The 20,802-nt window shown below is 36.6% G+C and overlaps 5 protein-coding genes across 5 annotated transcripts; all 5 read right to left on the bottom strand.

The window, feature by feature from the left end:
* Window positions 1-637: 637 nt before the first annotated feature.
* LOC148908776 (uncharacterized) lies at window positions 638-4,518 on the bottom strand. The gene is made up of 4 exons (XM_089036023.1): window positions 4,456-4,518; window positions 2,878-3,027; window positions 1,338-1,627; window positions 638-976 (listed from the first exon to the last, which is right to left on the bottom strand). Exons 2-4 carry the CDS (start codon window positions 2,930-2,932, stop codon window positions 953-955), a joined length of 369 nt encoding a protein of 122 aa, XP_088892149.1. The 5' UTR covers window positions 2,933-3,027; window positions 4,456-4,518; the 3' UTR covers window positions 638-952.
* A 1,971-nt stretch (window positions 4,519-6,489) lies between these two features.
* On the bottom strand, window positions 6,490-7,797 carry LOC116301633 (BTB/POZ domain-containing protein 6-B-like). Its single transcript, XM_031710717.2, has one exon. The coding sequence runs from the start codon at window positions 7,795-7,797 to the stop codon at window positions 6,490-6,492; it is 1,308 nt and encodes a 435-aa protein (XP_031566577.1).
* A 3,427-nt stretch (window positions 7,798-11,224) lies between these two features.
* LOC116301631 (BTB/POZ domain-containing protein 6-B-like) lies at window positions 11,225-12,277 on the bottom strand. The gene has a single exon (XM_031710716.2). The coding sequence runs from the start codon at window positions 12,275-12,277 to the stop codon at window positions 11,429-11,431; it is 849 nt and encodes a 282-aa protein (XP_031566576.2). The 3' UTR covers window positions 11,225-11,428.
* A 3-nt stretch (window positions 12,278-12,280) lies between these two features.
* LOC148908777 (BTB/POZ domain-containing protein 6-B-like) lies at window positions 12,281-12,880 on the bottom strand. The gene has a single exon (XM_089036061.1). The coding sequence runs from the start codon at window positions 12,734-12,736 to the stop codon at window positions 12,281-12,283; it is 456 nt and encodes a 151-aa protein (XP_088892187.1). The 5' UTR covers window positions 12,737-12,880.
* Window positions 12,881-17,202: 4,322 nt separating this feature from the next.
* Window positions 17,203-20,042, bottom strand: LOC116301612 (BTB/POZ domain-containing protein 6-B). The gene is given in 3 exon segments (XM_031710699.2): window positions 17,203-19,184; window positions 19,187-19,228; window positions 19,230-20,042. Coding segments are annotated over 3 exon segments (1,329 nt in total). The 5' UTR covers window positions 19,884-20,042; the 3' UTR covers window positions 17,203-18,551.
* Between the last annotated feature and the right edge of the window lie 760 nt (window positions 20,043-20,802).

Consider the following 20,802-nt stretch of genomic DNA (forward strand, 5'->3'; position numbering starts at 1 on the left):
AGAGGAGAAAATGATTTTTTTTGACAGAAGTGTTGACATTCCAATATGAACCGTTGCATTCAGAAGGTAGTTGTGAATACCATAAAAGTGCTATTTTCGCCGTCAATCAAATGCTTTGAGCCAATCACCCGCGGTAATTCTGAGACGATGATACGAGTTTATGTTGACACTTCTCTCCCGATCAAACTTATAGAAGTTATTTGGTTTTTTCCCCTCTTTTACGACTTTTATGACACAAATTATGTCCTGATAATGTGTTACCGAGGATAAAGGGACATTACCAGCTGTATATCTTGCACTTTCTGCTACAGGTGAGTGAAAAATATCGAACGAAATTTGTTTTCTGTCAAGCTACGCTTCGAAGATTTGATTTAGAAATTGTCTGAATGACAAAGATATTGTAGAATCAGATATTCTTTATTGACGTGTAGTGTTGCAAATTTTTAATACAATTATAATGAGCTTTATAGAAAAGATAAGCTTACTTTGGTTTTGTAAACTCGAAAAAGTTTACTTGATAGAGGCACATTGAGAAAATTTACAATGCATTTAGGACCTAGCAAAGTATTATAAGAAAAAACGCTTTATAACATGTGTAAACAGTTCAAACAATGAAAATTTTATCAACTTCATATAAACCTTTTAATAAGGATAGAGCAATGAATTGATGAAAGCAAAGTTTTCAAAAACGTCGAGCGTTGTTCTTGAACTTGTCAGAAACTGTGGCTATGAGAGGTGTTAGGTGGTGAGAATTTGAAGCAAATCAGAATCGATCGTTTTCCTTACTTTTTCCTTTATTTTTGAATAAAGACATAGTAGAATCGTGATACTCATACTTATTGCGATTTTGAGTCGCCAATGCGGGTTTTTATTGGAGGTGCTTGAAGAAAATATTTTAAAAAACCAACAGCCTGAACGTTTGTGCGAGCCCGCGATAACCCATGGGGGCCGCTTAGTGACAAATAGTTGATAACATCTAAAATATAAACGAAATTCCAATTAACTTTCTAAATTAACCACGCAATATAATTAAAATTTTTAATATGGATTTTTTATCCAATCGCAGTACGTGCTTTTGTAAATTATCGTTTAAATTGAATAACTGAACTCGTTCAATATTTTGATAGAAACATTGTCGAAGTCACACGACAGGGCTAAAAAGCGTATGCGCATGTGCAAAATTGACGAAAATTGGTCGTCTCTCTCCGGCTTAGTTTTCTTTGTCGCTTGGGATCCCTGTGTTTTACACGAGGGAGTAGTGAGCTTTGCTTTCAGTCTCTGTCGCTCAAATTCATTTACACGTACACCACAGGTAACCCGTGCTTTTAGATACTTACTGTTGTCTGAGTTTGTCGTTGATATATCTCAAATGTGAACCCTTGCTTGTTTACTAATTTGCCGAACGAGCTGAGCAACTCACATGGCTTTTCACCAGGCAAGCCATCAAACTGGTAATTGAATGCCACACACTGCGCGTGACGGAGACAGTTATCTGCACACTGGAATTCAGTGATGACGTTGTAAATTGCAAACACGTGTCCATCCATTGCCGTATTGGAAGTTTTATAGTCCGTGTCGTAATGCTGCCTTAGAAATGAAAACGTGCATTGAGAAGGCCCTTGAGCTGCTGTAGATAAACACATGATAGAGTGGTAAGCATTGTATAGAGGTTTTGCAGCATCACGTGTCCATCCCATAATACTGCTTGAGCTTCCTGTGGTTGGATGGCGGAACAATAAAATTCCTTTGCTCTTAGGAATTGAATTATTTCTCATGTAAAACGATTGTATTGTTGCTGCCATCAAACATGGCTGCCGTCACGTGGTGTCGCAAAACCTCTATTAAATAAATGCGCTTAAAAGTTACTAATGCAACAAAAAAGGGTATAAAATGGAATAAAGTAGAGAGTACGTCGAGGGAGGTTTGATAATGCTAGACTTTGTCTTTGTAGACGCCAGGCATTAAAATTCGACCTAAGGAAATACGATGTGTGAGTAAGCCATGCCTTGAATCAGCCTAGAGTTTTCTGAAAATAAATTGCTGGTTTGCGATCATTACCAAGAGAATGAAATAACAAAAGACACGGCGGCCATGTGGGATGATATGACAAAAGACACTCATGACGAATTGATCTTTTGTTAAATTCATCCAAAATGGAGGCTGTGAAAACCATCGATATGTAATTACATAATCAATCTGCAATAGGACTACATGTCTGTCCAATTTGGCAATAGTTGAGTTCAAAAAATTCCTCTGACTGCCCAAATTGGACTCGGCTTATCGGCCTCTTCCAATTTTGTCAATCCTCGGAATTTTTTTCTTCCAACTATTTCCAATTTGGACAGCATGTAGTCCTATTACCTATACTAATCATTCGGTACATAAAAAATAGGCTGTTTACATGATGGTGTCATTTACTAATGCCAAAATGCTTCGCAAATTTACTTTAGTTATTTCAATCTGTATTGCCTCATGACGGAGCAAGATATCTGATGCTATAATAAGTCTTTTCCATGGCATTACTGGAATAAATATTGGAACTTATCTTTTCAAAATAATTTGCTGGTTTACTAATGTCATATCCAAAACCTTTTTTCAAATTGGGCTGTTTTTTTTCCTTGTAACATCAGTGTTCACGATTTCAAGATACGAGCCCGGCTGTTTGCCAGTCAGCAGATCCTTCCTCAAGCGACCTATGGCTGAAATGATCGTGATTCGTGACTTTGTGATGCAAAGGGGCTATTGATTGAACAAAAAAGGGTTTGTTCAATGGATCATGGTTGTTGTAGTAAAGGACACCATGTATAATGCAAATGTTCTATTTCTATCCAACATGGAAGATGGCAATGGAGTGATCTATCACAAACCCATACTTACATAATGATATAAAAGTGGAAACGATAAAAGCGCCCAAACTAAGATATGTATACATTCCGCTTCTGGAGCCCGTACTATTTTGCCGGCCACGTTATAATTAGTAAGTAAACTGACAGACAGACAGACAAAATACTTGTGTAGATATCAGTACTGCAACGAGAAAGAAGAAATAGGCTTTAATATATAAGGAAAGCATATCAAGCTTTATACTCTATATGTTAGTGTCGAAGTTGGAGTATAGAAAGCTCACTCCATATATGGTATGATCAATTCCATATTTGGATTGTGCGGAAAAGCGGCAAACGAAAAGGCAGTCGTTTTGACGAATTCGACATGAACATCCTTGAAGAAGCAAAAAAAAAAAGCTTTGGAAAATCGAGGAAGGATACGGGGACGATGCTAACTCCTGGGTCTGCCTCGCAGACAACAGACACAGAGAAGTACGACACCTAATGTTTGATATGATATTCTGTGATGGCAATAGCTGAAGGAAACATGACAATGTTTAACAAAAAAACGTCCTGAATCACTTGAAAAACGTGAATCTTGTGTTTAAGGTTTCTTTTGTCTTGTTCTCATATATAAACACTCCTTTCTACCACCTCTTTCTCTTTTACTCCGACGAAGGATTAGCGTCCGAAACTTCAGTAAGTTTTTTCATCTTTTCACGGTGTAAAATTTACCATTATTGTTTAAGGAGCTGGTGCTTGTCACGTGGCACATTATTGCAATTGTCGGTTTAAAAAGAAGGTTCTCGTTCTTATTCTAAGATAAAACAAATTGACTTGAACGAGAAAATCTTTTGATATATTGGATCCAACTTAATGCTTCCTTTCCTATTACAATTATCTATAGTATATATTACCGAAGTAAAAACAAATAAAATGTTACTATTTGTTATTATTGGCCGAGGCAAAGACAAACACTGTCGACTCGGCTATTTACTATTCTCTTTGTTTTTGCCGCAACTGCGGAAGAAAACTGAATAGTGGCAAGCTGTAAAACATATACGGTAGCAAATAATATTATAATACAAATTCTCGGTGAAACTGAAAAGTCTTACAATGTCTATTTTACTACTGAAAGATTCTAGTAATAAAAGGAATCCTGTGTACATGTGCGCTAAAAGCATTTGTTGTTTCTCCAATATTATTTGAACCTAAATATTTCAGCAAAATCAAACGTCCGCGCGGCCATTTTCGTAGACACAGTTTTCCAATATGCAACAAAAACTCTTTTACCTTTTTCTTGATCGCTTTTCAGAACAATGAACGGTTAATTTACTGGGTAAGATTAAAAAAGTAGATTTGAGAGCCATAATGAAAACGCATATGAAGACAAGAAGTTCCTTAGAATACCCGCTGATCAACTGCCACAACAAATAACAGCAGCAACGGCCTCAGCAGTAGCACTGAGCATAAACAACTGCATCATCAACAACAACAGCAGCAGAAGTAACAACAACGTACGACAACAACAACAACAGTAGCGGGAAAACATATAGCACCAACAAAAATAGCATATGGAATATCAGCCGCAAATTCTAGTAATATTTTTTAAAAAGCTATAATACATTACCTTGCTTACGACATTTTAGCAGGACAGAGGTTTGTACAATCTGATTGATAAATCGATTCTACTGATCTAAAGTTACAATTTGACAATAAGCGTCTAAAACCTGTACTTACTGTTCAATTCATCCGCTGGCCAATCAAAAATTTCATCTATCAACTGGAAATCAATATTTATTCTATTAGTTTAAAATACTCTTTGTACAAGTACGTGTTCGTAAGAGAAATACGTATAGTTCTCTGGTTTTCGCAGCTTCTTTAGCCACAAACAACTTCACGCTTTATATAAAGAAAATTAGGAAACAATCCCAGCTGTTTCAACGGGAGATTCATAGAATAAATCATTACAGATGAATATTTGTTTTTTTATTGATCTATCGATGTAATTAGCTGAATTATGCCGTGTCGTTTGACTAAGGAAATTGAATCAGCTGAGTAAAAATTGTACGGCCAAGCAATCTAATTATTTGTTGGGAGTTTAACATTTTTTCCCATAATTTTTTCCTATTGCTGTATTAAATAACATGGCTGCCATGTTCTAAATATTTCATTTCATTAGCATGGAAATATTTTCGATGCAACAATATATAATTTCAAAAATATTCCGAGAAGAAAAATGCCTCGAAAATAACAACAAACGCGTGCAATAATCGTACGAAAGGTAGCCGAGTGCAAACTCCAATAGGAATGCAAGCTTATTTTTATTACCATTAGAGATCTTGAGACATTTTCGGATTTTAATATCTAAAATTATATTTTATTTACCTTTAAGGGTTTTTTTCCTTTTTTTTATTGTTTTTTGCATCGCTGTTTTTTTGTTGTTTTTTTGTTTGTTTGTTTGTTTTTTGTTTTTGTTTTGATTTTGTTTTGAGTTTTTGTTTTCTTTCTTGATGAGCAATGGCAAGCGGATACAGAGTTCAGTTTTAAGTAGACTTTAACAATATAGAAATGTAATGATCAAACTTTAATTACAAGCCATATCCTCGATGAGTTTCTGAGTATTGTTTTATAGCACCAAGTATGAGAAGACTAGAATATACAATGCCTATACAATGCCTAGAATTATAGAAGGAAAAAGTGTGCTCCTGAGAAACAGGAAAAGAAGAGGTGTGCAAACACAAACTCAACATGACGTGGCTTAACATTTTCTCCGACTTCAAAAAACAACCAATAAAGAGAATACGGAGTTGTAACAAGATCATAAGAATAGATCGTTTTCTCGATGTTGCGCATGCGTGCACATCCAAATTTAAGGAAGTTGACGGGCCACGATACCAGAACACGAGTATTATCATGCATTGCTATGAATTTTGTTTATAAGAATTCTTAAAATCGATTATTCTTCTCTTTAAATATTAAACTGGCTTCTCAATTTTGCTGAATTTGCGTTTTTCAGTTTTGTGGCCCGTCGTCAAGTTGGATGCGCACGCAACCTAGAGAAAATGGTCTATTGGAGCTTGAAATCGTTGAGTTTGATAACACGATGTTAGGATTCCCCTTAATTATGCGGCTAAAATAAAAAACAGTAGATTAAAGGTTTTTGTATGTAAATATAGGATGGTCTCTTTAGTACGTACATTCTCTTCTCTCTCTTCTCAAGGTAACTATTATTTCTCTCCTCTATGCATGAAGTACAAAATACCTTTTACATGAAGGCAGGTTGACCTTTGTGTTAGTAGACCTCCTCGACTCGGGCGTAATGTTTTCCCATTTCAGACCACGTGTCATTCCCTAGAGTATCATTTCTTTGTTTAACGGTAGGAATAGTAGGGATTATTAATACTAATATTTTTTCAATTAGTAAGCAAAAAAAAAAATTTTTTAACGTCCGTCCGTCCGTCCATCCATTTATTCATACATCGTTTTCAACATTAGAATTAGAATTTATAGAATACACTGACTGATCTACGGTTTTACTGTCTCTATGACTAACTGAAAGGCTAAACGATCGCATTGCCTTCTCTTTATATAGTGACCATCTAATACGAAACATTCAAAAATGAACGAAGTGATAGAAATAACAAAAAATAATAAAATGGCGTTATTTCTGACGCCTTCTAAAAACTAGTGAAGGAAATTGACCCTTTTTTGACGAAGTGCCATTGCTTCGTTTCCTCTTGCCCAGATATGTAATGACAACATCTTCAAATGCAATAGTAGTTCTACCCTGTAAACCATAATAGGAGTCTGGTCCAGATATGGTAGCTTCGATAGTGTAGACAACGTCTGGGTCTAAGGGAACAGGCTCGTCAAGATGAATGGTAAATCCATAATAACCATATGTCTCCTCATCTTCAGTTGGGAAGGTGGAGCAAATCTGCTGTATTAGTTGAGCACTCTTGTATAAGGCCAGGTTAACTTCGTATGAACAATCTTCAGCCCCGAATAGTCTCACACCAACAAGGAAGAGTGGTTTGTTGACCTTGAAATCAATTGCATCAATTGACAGACTAGAGTATGACCAATGGCCATTACAAGGGCTTATTATCATTTGCAAACGTGTATTTGGCATGAAGACTTCATATCTCCCTCTTTTCGTATTGTTGAATGATGCTCTTAAGGGCCATAAATCGTTAAAAATCTGAACCAATTGAGTCACTTCATCCATTGTCAGAATCCCACTCGGAAGTACCTTCTCTGCAAACTTCTTCTGTGACATCAGTGGAAATCGAATAAGTTTGATCACTTCTTCCCCAAGTACTGCTCTCTTATTCTCCATGCTCTCTCCCAAACCTTCTTCTGTGAGTTTATTCAAGGCCCATTTTTCCACTGCTTGGAATAAAACCACTTCATCAATGGACATAGTGTCCCTACCAAGCACTTCGCACAACATTTCCCTTGAAACGTTCAGAAATGATTCAGAAGACACAGCTCTTTCAGCATCGCTATCCACCATATCCCAGCACTTCTGTTCAACCTTCTCGTTACGTATCTGTGGTAATACGTGAAACACGTCTTCTGGTTTAAGATCCTTTTCAAGATATTCCTCACATTTCTCCTTCAGGAATGGCAGCATATATCTCTCTGCTAAATAGAGAACATCCAAAACATTACTTCCGGTTATGTTGACCTCGTCTGAGTACACGTATAGAAGCATTTCTTGTAGTCCTTCCTTGGTACAGTCTGGTAGATCGATAGTTCGTCCAGTCTCTGCTGATTCCCCGTAGAACATGGTCTCAAAGACAGGACTACTGATAGCCAGGACGTACTTGTGTGCTGGAATAGTGACTTTTTCGCCATTAGCATCCATCACAGACAATTCTACATCACAGAACAAGGACTTGTTGTAGGCGTACAGATGACGTTCTTTGAAGGACGATAACTTGGTTTGCCAGGCTGAAGCTTCCATTTTGATTATGAAGGTTTCTTCAGTTGTCTCGAGATCCCAACCTGAGTCTGAGTCTATAAAAACACAGCAAGAAATGATGCTTTAACTAGGGTACAACTTGATTTTATCTTCAGATAGAAAGTGAAACTACCAGCGATGCCAAAGTCTAGTCCTAGTCTCCTATCTGTCAATTAAAATCATTGTAAAGGTCAACTTTAGATCCAATATGAGGTTACGCGGTCGTGAAAAAGAACTTGGTTGAATTGGCTATGCGGTGCATTGTGACACTGTATGAAGAAGAAATGATCTTGGAAATATATCCCCTAAACAGTCCAACAATGTCTTGCAACACCAAATTCAACCAGCCTTTCTTCCAACCTCGTAATGGCTGATATGCATGCATTGATAACTCTAGCATTTGCCGGTATTATCGTGAGCGAGGGTACACGCATGCACCATAATATATAATGGTAATTGAACTGAGTGGAGTGCAATTTGGTCTGAAATCAAACGCGCGATTACAAAATCGCACGACCGCGTAGCGGGAGTGCGATTTGTAATTGCAAGTTTGATTTCAGACCAAAATTGCACTCCACTCAGTTCAATTACCACTTTATTATATCCATTTTGAAATCTTTTTTTGAAAAAGACGTTTTTTCCAGTTAAACCGACATGACTTACAATCTACAAGCAGTCGATTCATACATGCTGTCAAGAGAACTTGTTTATACTGATCGAGCAATGATTCTCATTCATTCTGATTCTCTAAAATGAATTTATATAGGACCAAAAGGCATTACATGCATTAAGAATCGTTTACTTACATTAAATAGCAAAACAATCCTGCCCAAAAGGGTTGTAATGAACTGTCTGTTGTCCATACAGCCAATGCTCACTGCTCGTATTTTTACGATTTCTGTTCGACATGTTAAGATCACACTTGTGCCGAGAAAACAGCAAAAATCAAAGGTTGTTTAGTCCTTCGGTTGTCCTTAAGAAGTCACGTAGCTCAGCAAAAATCTTCTTCTTAAGAAAAACTTCTTTTAATGACTTTATTTTCGATGTGTTGTTATGCTTTACAGATTGAAAAGGAAACCACTTTCCACGATCAATCGCCAAGAAGTCACATTCAAAAGATGTCGATTGCATTTTCCCCCACTGCTTTTCGCTGCAATGTCTTCAACTTACTTAAGCAGTTACTTTACAAAGATGCTTTTGACAATTTTGAGTGATCAGTTGGTCTTTTTAAGTCCTTTTTATGGCTTCTTAAGTCTTTTTTACGACTTTTGACAGTAAAATCGTTCTTCAGAAAATTTTTTTGAGCCGTGGCTCTTTTTTTTCCCCAAGAAGCGGTGAGCTCAACACTCAGATGGATTCCTTGATATAATTGGCTAGAAAATGACATGTCTCTCTTGTGATTGGTTCATATCAGTTGATGTGCAAAATCGTGCAATTTAGAGCTCAAAATCGTGCAATTTATGCTGAAATCACTGCTGCAGGGAACCAATCAGATTGCAGGATTTGCTTGTGATTTCAAAATGGATGTAATAAGTGTATTAATTACATCCATTTTGAAATCACTGGTGATTTCTGCAATCTGATTGGCTCTCAGCATTGCGATTTATAATGGTAATTGAACTGAGTGGAGTGCAATTTGGTCTGAAATCAAACGAGTTATTACAAAATTCTACAAAAGAGTGCAATATTTAAAACTCAAAATGGTGCGATTCATAATTAAATCAACATCCGACAACTGATTTAATGTACATTCTACTTTGTAAATACAGTAGCCGGTAGTCATCAGAGGTCAAATGCCTTTTACCTTCATAGGACGGGAATCAGTAAAAATTTGAAAGACGTTTTATTTTGTGCTGATTTCGTTGAGTTACTTGTTTGATAGCACGATTTAGAATTCACCTGAATTATGTGGCTAAAAAAAGTAGATTGTAGGTTTATATATATAGAGGATATTACATGGGCGCGAGGAGATACGAATTTTATCTTCGAGTGTTCAATTGATGTCTCACTCGTTCGCTGCGCTCACTCGTGAGATATCTAAATTGAACACGAGAAGATAAAATTCGTATCTCCAAGCGGCCATGTAATGTTCTGTTTATTATATAGATAACGATGAAACTTAAATAAAACAAAAGCTCAAAAATTCTTTCTTAAAATACGTTACTATGTCAACAGCGATATCTTCACGTGTGAAAGATATGGTATCTTCCACTGGTGAAAGATATCAAGTTTTCGACACTAGAGAAAACCTGTTATTTCATCGATATCTATATCTTACTAAATATAGTAAATAAAGGATGGTCTCTAGTAAGTACTTTTAATTCATTTTTTTACCTTCTCAGAGTAACTATTATTTCTCTTCTCTATCCATAAGGCATAAAATGCCGTTTACATAAAGACAGGTTGACATCGATGTTCATAGACAGCCTCGGCTTGGGCGTAATGTTTTCCTATTTCAGTCCATGTGTCATTCCCTAGAGTCTTATGGCTTTGTTTAACGGTTGCACATGAAAGAATACATGAATACGGATACAACTCATAGAAAGAATGTTGCTCTCAGGGAAATGACACGTGGTCTGAAATTGGAATACATTAAAAAATAGGTTCTTTTTACCACTAGCTTTTGTATTGCGTTACTGGAACAAACTTTTATTTTCTTAGTATAGTTTGATTTCGTTTTCACTGTTGATATTATTCAGGATTTTTTAGGGGCTTGGCTTGCAATTATATATCTCAAATGCTGATTTATACCACTTGTTCCCTTTCTGTTTTTTATTCCTTCAATAGATGCTACAAATTTCCTCCGTTAGTTAATCTATAGGATAAGAAATTAAGGACTACTTTTAATTTATACCCAAAGTTTTCGTGTAAATACTATCAACGTTTACAGCACTTGGTGTCTGGAATTATGATCCCGTAAACCGCGAGCCAAACGTAACCAAAAGTCAAATAAATCTAAAAACAAGTGATTTTGAATAGAAATTTCAACACAACGGTAAATTGTTGCCTGTTAAGTCCCGTCGTGGACAATGGCAGAATAGCAATGTCTTTAAGTGAATACCATCTGTTCTCCAAGTCCACCTACAAGTATATCATTTTTAGTAAGACATTACTTTCTGCCATAACCAAACAAATTGTTATTCGCAACAAACAAAACTGACAAACAAACAAAAAATTATGGGAAACTGGACTGTGACTGGGAGAAAAAACAATCACAAATTTTAACCACTAACAAAGAACTGTAAAGTACGTACACAGGGAGCCCGGCTTTAGAATTGTACATGAATAAATAAGTCAATAAGGTACTTTGGGTTTCCTGTGTTGAGATTTGGTAGCTTGATAGCAAATTAATGTAAGTAGCTCGAGAGCAGCTTATAATTCAAATTTAACGTATCAGTGTAACGCACGCCCCAGTAAACTTACTGCTTACTAGGGCGTGCGTTACACTCATACTTTTACGTTAATCTGTTATCAAGTTACTGGTATTACGATCTCAACACAGGAAACCCAAAGCACTTTATTGATTAATTTATTCATGTACAAATCCCAAAGCCGGGCTCCCTGTGGTACGTACAATAATTAATGCTCAAACAGCTAGGTTCATGCAGTTCAAGGACTGGTTCAGTTGTTCCTTTTATCGTTTTAATACCACTGTTGGAAATTGACCCAATTTTGATGTTGTACCATAGCTTGGTATCTTTGAGTCCAAATATGTAATCAAGATATCATTAAACGCAATACTTGCTTTACCCAGATGACCATAATAGGACGGTGGTCCTGATATGGTAGCTTTGATGGTGTATACAGCGCCTGCCTCTGTAGAAACAAGCTCGTCAAGATAAATGTTAAACCCATAATAACCATCTGTCTGATTATCTTCAGTTGGGAAGGTGGAGGAAAGCTGCGTTATTGGTTGAGCACTCTTGTATAAAGCCAGGGTAACGACGTATGTACAACCTTTAGCACCGAAGAGTCTGACACCAGCAAGGAATAGTGGTTTGTTGACTTTGAAGTCAATTGCGTCTGATCGACTAGAATATGCCCAATAATGAAGACCACTGCTTGGGGCTGCAATTGATTTGAACCTTGCATTTGGCACAACAACTTCGTATTTTCCTCTTTTGGCATTGCTAAATGACGCCGAGAGCGGAACTATCTTATTGAAGAACCGAATTAATTCCGTCACTTCATCCAATGTCAGAATACCACTCGGAAGTACATTCTCCGCGAATTTCTTCTGTAACATCAGTGGAAATCTGATAAGCTTGATCACTTCTTCTCCAAGTACTGCTCTCTTATTCTCCATGCTCTCTTCCAAACCTTGTTCTTTGAGTTTATTCAAGGCCCATTTTTCCACTGCTTGGAATAAAACCACTTCATCAATGGACATGGTGTCTCTACCAAGCACTTCGCACAACATTTCCCTTGAAACATTCAGAAATGATTCAGAAGACACAGCTCTTTCAGCATCGCTATCTACCATATCTCAGCACTTCTGTTCAACCTTCTCGTTACGTATCTGTGGTGGATGTAATACGTGGAACACATCTTCTGGTTTAAGCTTATTTTTAATATATTCCTCACATTTCTCCTTCAGGAATGGCAGCATATACCTCTCTGCTAAATAGAGAACTTCCAAAACATTACTTTCGGTTAAGTTGACCTCATCTGAATAGAAGTATCGTAGCATTTCTTGTAGCCCTTCCTTGGTACAGTCTGGTACATCGTTAGTTCGTCCAGTCTCTGCTGATTCCCCGTAGAACATGGCCTCAAAGACAGGACTACTGATAGCCAGAACGTACTTGTGTGCTGGGATTGTGACTTTGTCTCCATTAGCATCTATCACAGACAACTCTACATCACAGAACAAGGACTTGTTGTAGGCGTACAGATGACGCTCTTTGAAGGAAGATAACTTGGTTTGCCAGGCTGAAGGTTCCATTTTACGAAGAAGGTTTCTTCAGTCGTCTCGAGATTGAAATATAGTTCTATGAAGAAAATAAATGAAGAAAATGAATGAAGAAAATAGAGAGAGAGAGAAAGAGAGAAATTGTCTTAAGTAAGCTGAGTATCGTTAACGTAATGTTTACGCTATTCTACTCGAAAGTGAAAGTCAGCCAAGAGTAGATAATTAAGTCTAGTCCCAGTTTTCTTTTTGTTTGGGTCGTTTGGCAATGAAGCGTTAAACACAAACTTATCTCAAAATGTGCTACGATTTTGATTAATGTTTCTTACGGTTTCTGTCGTGTACTAAAATAGAATAATACTTCGTCTTGTACAATATAAAGTGTTTACATCTTTGTAAGCAAAGTCACAAGTTTGGAGGTGGGATAGGGGTTGGATATCAGAGTTAATCTTATATAAATGGAAATTTAGGGGCAGCTCATAGGTATTTGACTATAATGGGCCAATTGACAATTTTCAAGTATACGATAAAAATTTGCATGCATCAGAGTGATGATAATGTTCTCGGTTGGTTTGAGGAGCTTCAATACGCAGCTTTGTTATGTCTGATAATTTGACATGGACCTTTCCTAATGTCACACAGTAGTCAAATTGTCAATGTCTATCATTAAATTTTTTTTATTTATTAATAAAATATAAATTTTTTATGAATTTTTCCAGAAATTTCAATCTACCTTCCGTCAGTTAAACATAACAGCGACGCCTACAATTATTTAGAAAATACACACTACGGCTGTAATTCGAAATCGGCTTCCAGCAGCTATCGCTCATGATCATCTTCTCTGCTGTTTATCAGCTGAGACAAGTGTCCTACTTTTCGCGTTCTTATCGATAACCCATCCAGACTTTCGCCTCAATTCCCTCGTATATGCTTTGTATTCTTGATACATATTTGAGAATTGTCACTGTGTCAGTCACTGAATAATTATGAGTTGGACGCGGGCGTTTCAGAACCCTCGAAAGGCTATGATTGCATTTCAGGCCCGAAGGGTCTTAAATTGGTCTGTAAATGCAAATTGCGCGAGTGATACTCATGAAAGATCAGTCGGAAAGAAAGTGGAAATCATACATTTATGGTCTGAATTAAACATCCAGAGAGTAACATTCCACACTTTAGCAATCCCTCAATCCATCATAGCGATAATTTACTCATTAAACTGCCAGGGAAGCCCAACTACTGGTCTAGTTGTCTTTTGACTATTCAAGGCAAAGAAGCCAGCCAATCAATTAATTGCCAGCTTTAAAACTGATCACTAATGCATTCTCCTCATCCTACCATTACTATATATACACTGAAGCAGAAAAATTCTGCGTCTACAACATATTCTTCGATTGCACGTTACGTCATCGCGGCCATGTTGGTGACATTTTAACAAAAGATCAACCTCGTTCCCAGGGCCCTCTCGGCCCGACTCCAAACAAAATGGCGGTCGTCGGGGAGAAGACCCTGGTAAAGGCTGGTCACGTGAACTAAAATACTCCAAGATTTTTGGAGTATTTGATCACATGGTTTTCGTTTCAAAATGGCGGCCAAACTAGTATTCCAAATCGTCTAAATGTGGGAAAAAAGGCCTTTCTTCGTGTGTATGTTGCTCCCGTTTTAGATTACAAGACAGCTTTTGGATTGCTTGAAGTATGAAAGCTGCAATTTGTGCGAAAGTTCACCAACAACGGTTTTTAAGCCATTTTTTGAGTCGTTTAGAAACTAAAGTGATGTAAACTTACTCCGGGACTTATGGTTTCACTTTCTACTGCTACTGCTACTTCTTCTACTTTTGACTGCTTGGATACTGAGATTCGGAGTTGTTCACTGTCTATCAAGTGACCCGTAGCTTAACTGTTTTTGACCCGTAGCTTAACTGTTATCTTTCTTGGAGTACTTCAAAGATCATAGGTCATGGATTTCATCATGTTGGATGCCTATGGCCAATTGTGTCTTGTTTTTCCCCAGCCATGAGAGAAACTCTTCATTATTCAGGTTGCTTGTGACAGACCTTGGTAGAAATGACAATCTTAATGTGCTCAATGTTCAAGCACAATTCAATATATACTGAATATTGTATATGTAGCCCTAAAACTTTAGAATTTCTGTTGTATTTAAAAAAGGATTCATTGAATAAAAAAGTATGTGCTTCCTTGCAAAACTGTTGTTACTGTCAGTATTTTTTCATGTTTTAGGTAATAGGATGAATAGTGAAACAATATCACAAATTAGCACCCTTCTGTGCACCCCTCTTCAGGCTATCCTTTTTTGGGGTAGACCATAACTTGTAAAAGTTCTTTTTCATGATGATTACTGATTGCAATTACTGTTTGCAATATTGAATTACACTATTAATGAGGATTTCTCATACTTGTATGAGTGGCCAGGTTGGAGAAAAAGAATTACATTTAATTCCAGGGGGTGGGGGGGGGGGGATAAAATAATTAAAGTACAGCTAGCCCATATAAAGACTAGTCTAACCCTTACATGTAAGAATTTCAATGTTTCTAAAATAATCAGGTCACTTGAATAATTAGACAAATGAAAGTTACTAGCTAGTTACTCTCACATCCTTATAACAAATTACTTGCTATCTTGCAGCTGAAGCAATGACTGACTTGCAGTTACCGCAATAAATAAGTTTAGATTAAGGATTTTGAATTAGTGACAATTGTTCTCATAAATTTGTTCTTTCAAACATGATTAGGTTGTTCGTCACTTCTTTCGGCATTGCCAGTTAGCAATGTTGTTAATTTTTTAACAGGTTTTTTAACACCACCAACAGCAATTGGTTACTTCAATACTTTATTTATTTAGAATATTACTGTAATTTATTACAATAAATATACGACTATAGTTTATTACTCTCATATTCATAGAATTATTAAGGCAACAGACAACTTAAAATACTCGTATGTAAACTTCATTGTTCAAGTCTGTCTTTCTTTTATTTCGTTTGAAGATAATCGTGCGCAATTGAGTTTTTCATAACTTTCTTGGGTTGTATTTTTGCACCCTGTACTATGATTATTTCATTTTGTATTATGTGTAGCTTCGAGGTCATATTAAATAAATTCTTTCGAACCTACTTTGTTTCATGGCGGTTTTTAACATCGAACTATTTTAAGTTGTACCAATCATTCAAACCTTGTATGCGCCATTTAGGATATCAGTAGAAGCTGTTGGGTCATTGGTCTTTCTTTTTAAATCATAATTAACATGACTTTTTTAGGATGAAACAATTCACCGAGGAACAAGACGAAATACAGAGAGGAAGTCCGCCATTTTGTACTATAAAGTTTCAACCAATCAAAGTATTTTTTCAGGAGCCAATCAAAACGCTTTTTGTCTTTTGACTCTCTTGGGATTGCTTGCAACCCATCAATATATATGTCTATTGTTTTCAGTCGCAAATCAATAGGGAAACAAAAGACTGTTTCAGTATCATATATATATATATATATCCTCCCAACAAAAGTGAAAAAAGAAGACCAGTAATAGTACTGTAGAATCCAGGAAAGCACAATCTTACTGGTTAAGTTAGCTTTGTAAGTCATCTTTTTTTCTAAAGATCAGTGTCGGAAATTGACCCTTCTTTTCTGATGTGCCATTTTGTGATTTCTCCGACGACATAAATGTAACAACAATCCCGTTAACCTCAACGGTTGGTTTACCATCCTCTCCATGTTAAGTTACTACGTAACGTCACTGGACAGTTACAACTGTTATGACCCACGTACTTTCAAAACAGTTTCCTTAAAATGTAACTCTTGGAGAAGCCTCACTCTTGCTACCTCCTGTTGTTAGTTATTTGATTCAAATGTGTCAATATATCTACTTAAATTATCTTTATTTCATTTAAGACATTATTTGGGCCCGCAGTAATTGGCTTAACGCTGTTGCGGTCACCCTGTCATATGTATCACAGTATTTTTTAGTCATTATATTTCAAGTTTAATATATGGCGAAACTAAAAATTATTAAAAAAATATGCTTTTTACAATAACTTACAAATTTCTCGCACACTGATTGCTTATTTTTTATCAACAGTAAGAGGACAGACAGATAAAGATGACGTCATCGAGCGCGCGCTCTTTCCGTTGGTTGCTTTGATCGCTAAAAATGAGAAGTTTTTATCGTTTTTGTTAATTGTAAAAAGCAAATAGACATCAGTTCTTTAAGTGTCCTCTTAATGACAATAAGTTTCGTCATCAGATTGTCAAAGTAGTATGCGGATCCACACTACTTTGACAATGTGATGACGCAATTTATCGCCAATGAGAGGACAGACACATAAAAAAACTGATGTCTATTTGTTAAATTGATGTCAGATAATTTATACACCTATGATGGTGTTTATTTTCCGCTCTAGATAATACCGGTTAGTGCTAAGAGTTATCAATGTATCAAGGCACGATCTACTAGCAGGAAAACTGGTATGAAAAATTAACGCAAGAAAAAACTTGGTGGATCTTTTATTTGCTCGGAACTTTGAAGTTGTTTTTCTATACGAATGCTATCGAACGTAGTGCTGTATTTTCTATATTGCTACAATGTTGTCACTGTTGTCTTCGGAAAAGAAAAAATGGACATTCCCTACCGATGTTTAACGAAAGTTTGGTAACGACCTTTTGGAACTCGATGGGCGGAAATTTTGTTCTCATTCTTACATTCTATTCAACAGTCCTTTGCCCTCGAGTCTCCTACCAATCGTAGTTTAGTCATATACTGAAAGTACTCAGTAGACAACGAGTAAAAGCATTGAAAGCTTCCTTTATTTTCTAATTCTACAATCTTGTTGGATTCTCTGCACCGAGTATGTATCAAAGATATATGTGAAGATATATATGCAGTGTAGATATATGTGTAGATGTGTGTGTAGATATATATGCGGTGTAGATATATATGTGTAGATATATGTGTAGATACACGTATCGGTATATATAATATATATATGTACATGCTATAAACTAGGATAATCAACAAAACTACGAAATAGTGTATATACGAAATAGTGTATATACGAAATAGTTTATATAGTGTATACACTTATTTCAATAAAGCTAGTCACCTGAAAAGCTACAAAGCTGAGACCTGCAAGGATTATGGGTAGATACATTTTACATGTTTCAACCGCTTTAATAACTGTGGACGGATTTTAGATCTTTTACCAGTTACAGTCTCACCTCTTCTGAGCATCCTCAAGCTGCAAATTGTATCAAAAGCTTTACTCGTTTGATATTAAAATTTTCCCATGATCCTCAGTGATCTCAGCTTTCTAGGTTTTTAGGTGACTAGCTTTATTGAAATAAGTGTATACTTGATATTCAACAGTTTACAATATTTTAGGTCCTAATATAATTTTATACATGGAAAGATATTGAGAACTCAAAGTCTACTAAAGTTAAACTCTGTTATACTAATATTTTTATTCTGCAGTTCTATTGAGATTTAGTTCCTGCGCCAAACTTTACAAATCCCCCTCCCCCTCCCCATCCTTTTATTTTGTAGCTATTTCTAATTTTCTCAAACGCTGTGTAATATATTTTATTTTAGGTTAATAGCCATACATGATAACCTCGGTCCTAATTGTCCCCCTTCGTGGCAACAAATGAGCGGGTTCAGATTATATACGGTAACTAGGAATGCTTTTGTAAAAAGAACGAGTACTGGTTTTTATGTTTGTTATTTTGGTTACGCCCTGACGAACGACTGACCGACTAACCAACTGTCTGCTTTCCGATTGGCCGTCTAATAATGTTACTTAATGACTGAGGTTCTGAAACTGACCCACTAACTTCTAGTTTCTCTAGCATTGTCGTCTTACTTTCCAGTTGCCACCTTCAATTTCAAATTCCAGTGTTGGGAATTGACCCCATTCTGTTGACGTCTGATTTTCTGATTTCTTATAACTACAGTTATGATACGTAATCACAATATCTTCAAATGCAATGGTAGTTTCACCCTTAAAACCAGAATAGGAGCAGGGTCCTGATATGGTAGCTTCAATAGTGTACAAGACATCTGGGTCTAGAGGAACAGGCTTGTGAGGAATGGTAAATCCATAATAACCATCTTTCTCCTCATCTTCAGTTGAAAAGGGGGAGGAAATATGCTTTATTGGTCGAGCACTTTTGTATAAAGCCAGGTTAACGTGGTAAGTAGAGCCTTCATCACCGAAGAGCCTGACACCGGCAAGGGAGAGTGGTTTGTTAACCTTGAAGGAAATTGCATCCGACTTACCGTTAAGGTATGACCAACGGCCACCTCCAGGCTTTCTTATCTTAGCGAACCGTGTATTTGGTATAATAACTTTAGCTTTATAACTCCCTTTTCTGTTATTGCTAACTGAGCGTTTTAAGGGGCATAACCCACTAAATGTCTGAACCAATTCAGTTGTCGTATCCTTGAAGATTTCCACCTTCTCTGCAACTTTTTCTGTGACATCAGTGGAAATCGAATAAGTTTGATCACTTCTTCCCCAAGTACTCAGTGCTCTCTTATTCTCCATGCTCTCTTCCAAACCTTCTTCTTTAAGTTTATTCAAGGCCCATTTTTCCACTGCTTGTAATAAAACCACTTTATCAATGGACATGGTGTCTCTACCAAGCACTTTGCCCAACATTTCCTTTGAAACATTGAGAAATGATTCAGAAGACACAGCTCTTTCAGCATCGCTATCCACCATATCCCAGCACTTCTGTTCAACTTTCTCGTTACGTACATGTGGTAAAACGTGGAACACTTCTTCTGGTTTAAGCTCCTTTTCAAGATATGCCTCACATTTCTCCTTCAGTAATGGCAACATATACCTCTCTGCCAGACAGAGCACTTGCAAAACATTACTTCCGGTTAAGTTGACCTCATCTGAATAGACGTATAGAAGCATTTCTTGTAGTCCTTCCTTGGTACAGTCTGGTAGATCGATAGTTCGTCCAGTCTCTGCTGATTCCCCGTAGAACATGGCCTCAAAGACAGGACTACTGATAGCCAGGATGTACTTGTGTGCTGGAATAGGGACTTTGTCTCCATTAGCATCCATCACAGAAAACTCTACATCACAGAACAAGGACTTGTTGTAGGCGTACAGATGACGTTCTTTGAAGGAAGATAACTTGGTTTGCCAGGCTGAAGCTTCCATTTTGCAGAGGTTTCTTTAATCGTCTTTTTATCCCCAATCTGAGTCTATAAAGAGTAAAAACAGGAACAAATGTCGGTGTTACTAAGCGCGACTCGGTTCTTTCTCCACATAGTGAAAGTTCCATGGAAACTGCAGAAGAGATAGTAAACAAAGCAAGAATCTAGTCCCAGTCTACTAACTGTCAATCAATCAAGCTATCAATGAACTTTATTTGAATTTGAACTTTGAATAGCAACTACGTGCTAATGTCTCCGAATAAATTCATAGATGTTAATATCTTTGTAAGGATCACCTATATATGTAACTTAACAAGGTACCATTGCTGCTAAATGCTTTTATCATAAAAACTCTAGCATTTGTGGGCATCAGTCTTGAACGTCTTCAACTGGGCCAATGTGGGCAAACTTTATAAGTGTATATATTACTTTCACTTTCATTTATTGGCGCAAAAATTAGTAGAATTTACATGATATTCTGTTATATTATTGTGTTATGCTACTTTATTTTTCGTACGTTCTAGGTCTTTGTAAATACAACAGTAAATTGGTTCCGTTCAAATTAGTGTACCCTTCTAATATTCCACAATTTGGTCCATTAATAATGAGATTGGAGAGTCTGCGCATGTTCGAGCTTTATACGGAAATAAGTCGTAAAAGTGTTGGCGTTGCAAATCCCGGTAACAAAAGCGTGCTAAAATTCTATATTTTCTATTTGTTAGAAAATATTGAAGTTATTTTTCAAGCAAACTTGTTGAATTTTTTCATTTTATTGATGAAATAGAGTTACTGTGGTCTTCAGAAACGCAACTGATTGACATTCCCCCTTTCCGTACTTTCTTAGTTCCAGAGGTTCTCTCATAAAATATTTTGTAAATGAGAAGCAGTCAGGATTGAGAACCTCTTTAATCCAAGCTACCTTT

The sequence above is a fragment of the Actinia tenebrosa genome, unplaced genomic scaffold (genome assembly GCF_029948245.1).
Source record: "Actinia tenebrosa isolate PJP-AT-01 unplaced genomic scaffold, QUT_ActTen_1.0 PGA_scaffold3__52_contigs__length_22856419, whole genome shotgun sequence".
Lineage (NCBI taxonomy): Eukaryota > Metazoa > Cnidaria > Anthozoa > Actiniaria > Actiniidae > Actinia > Actinia tenebrosa.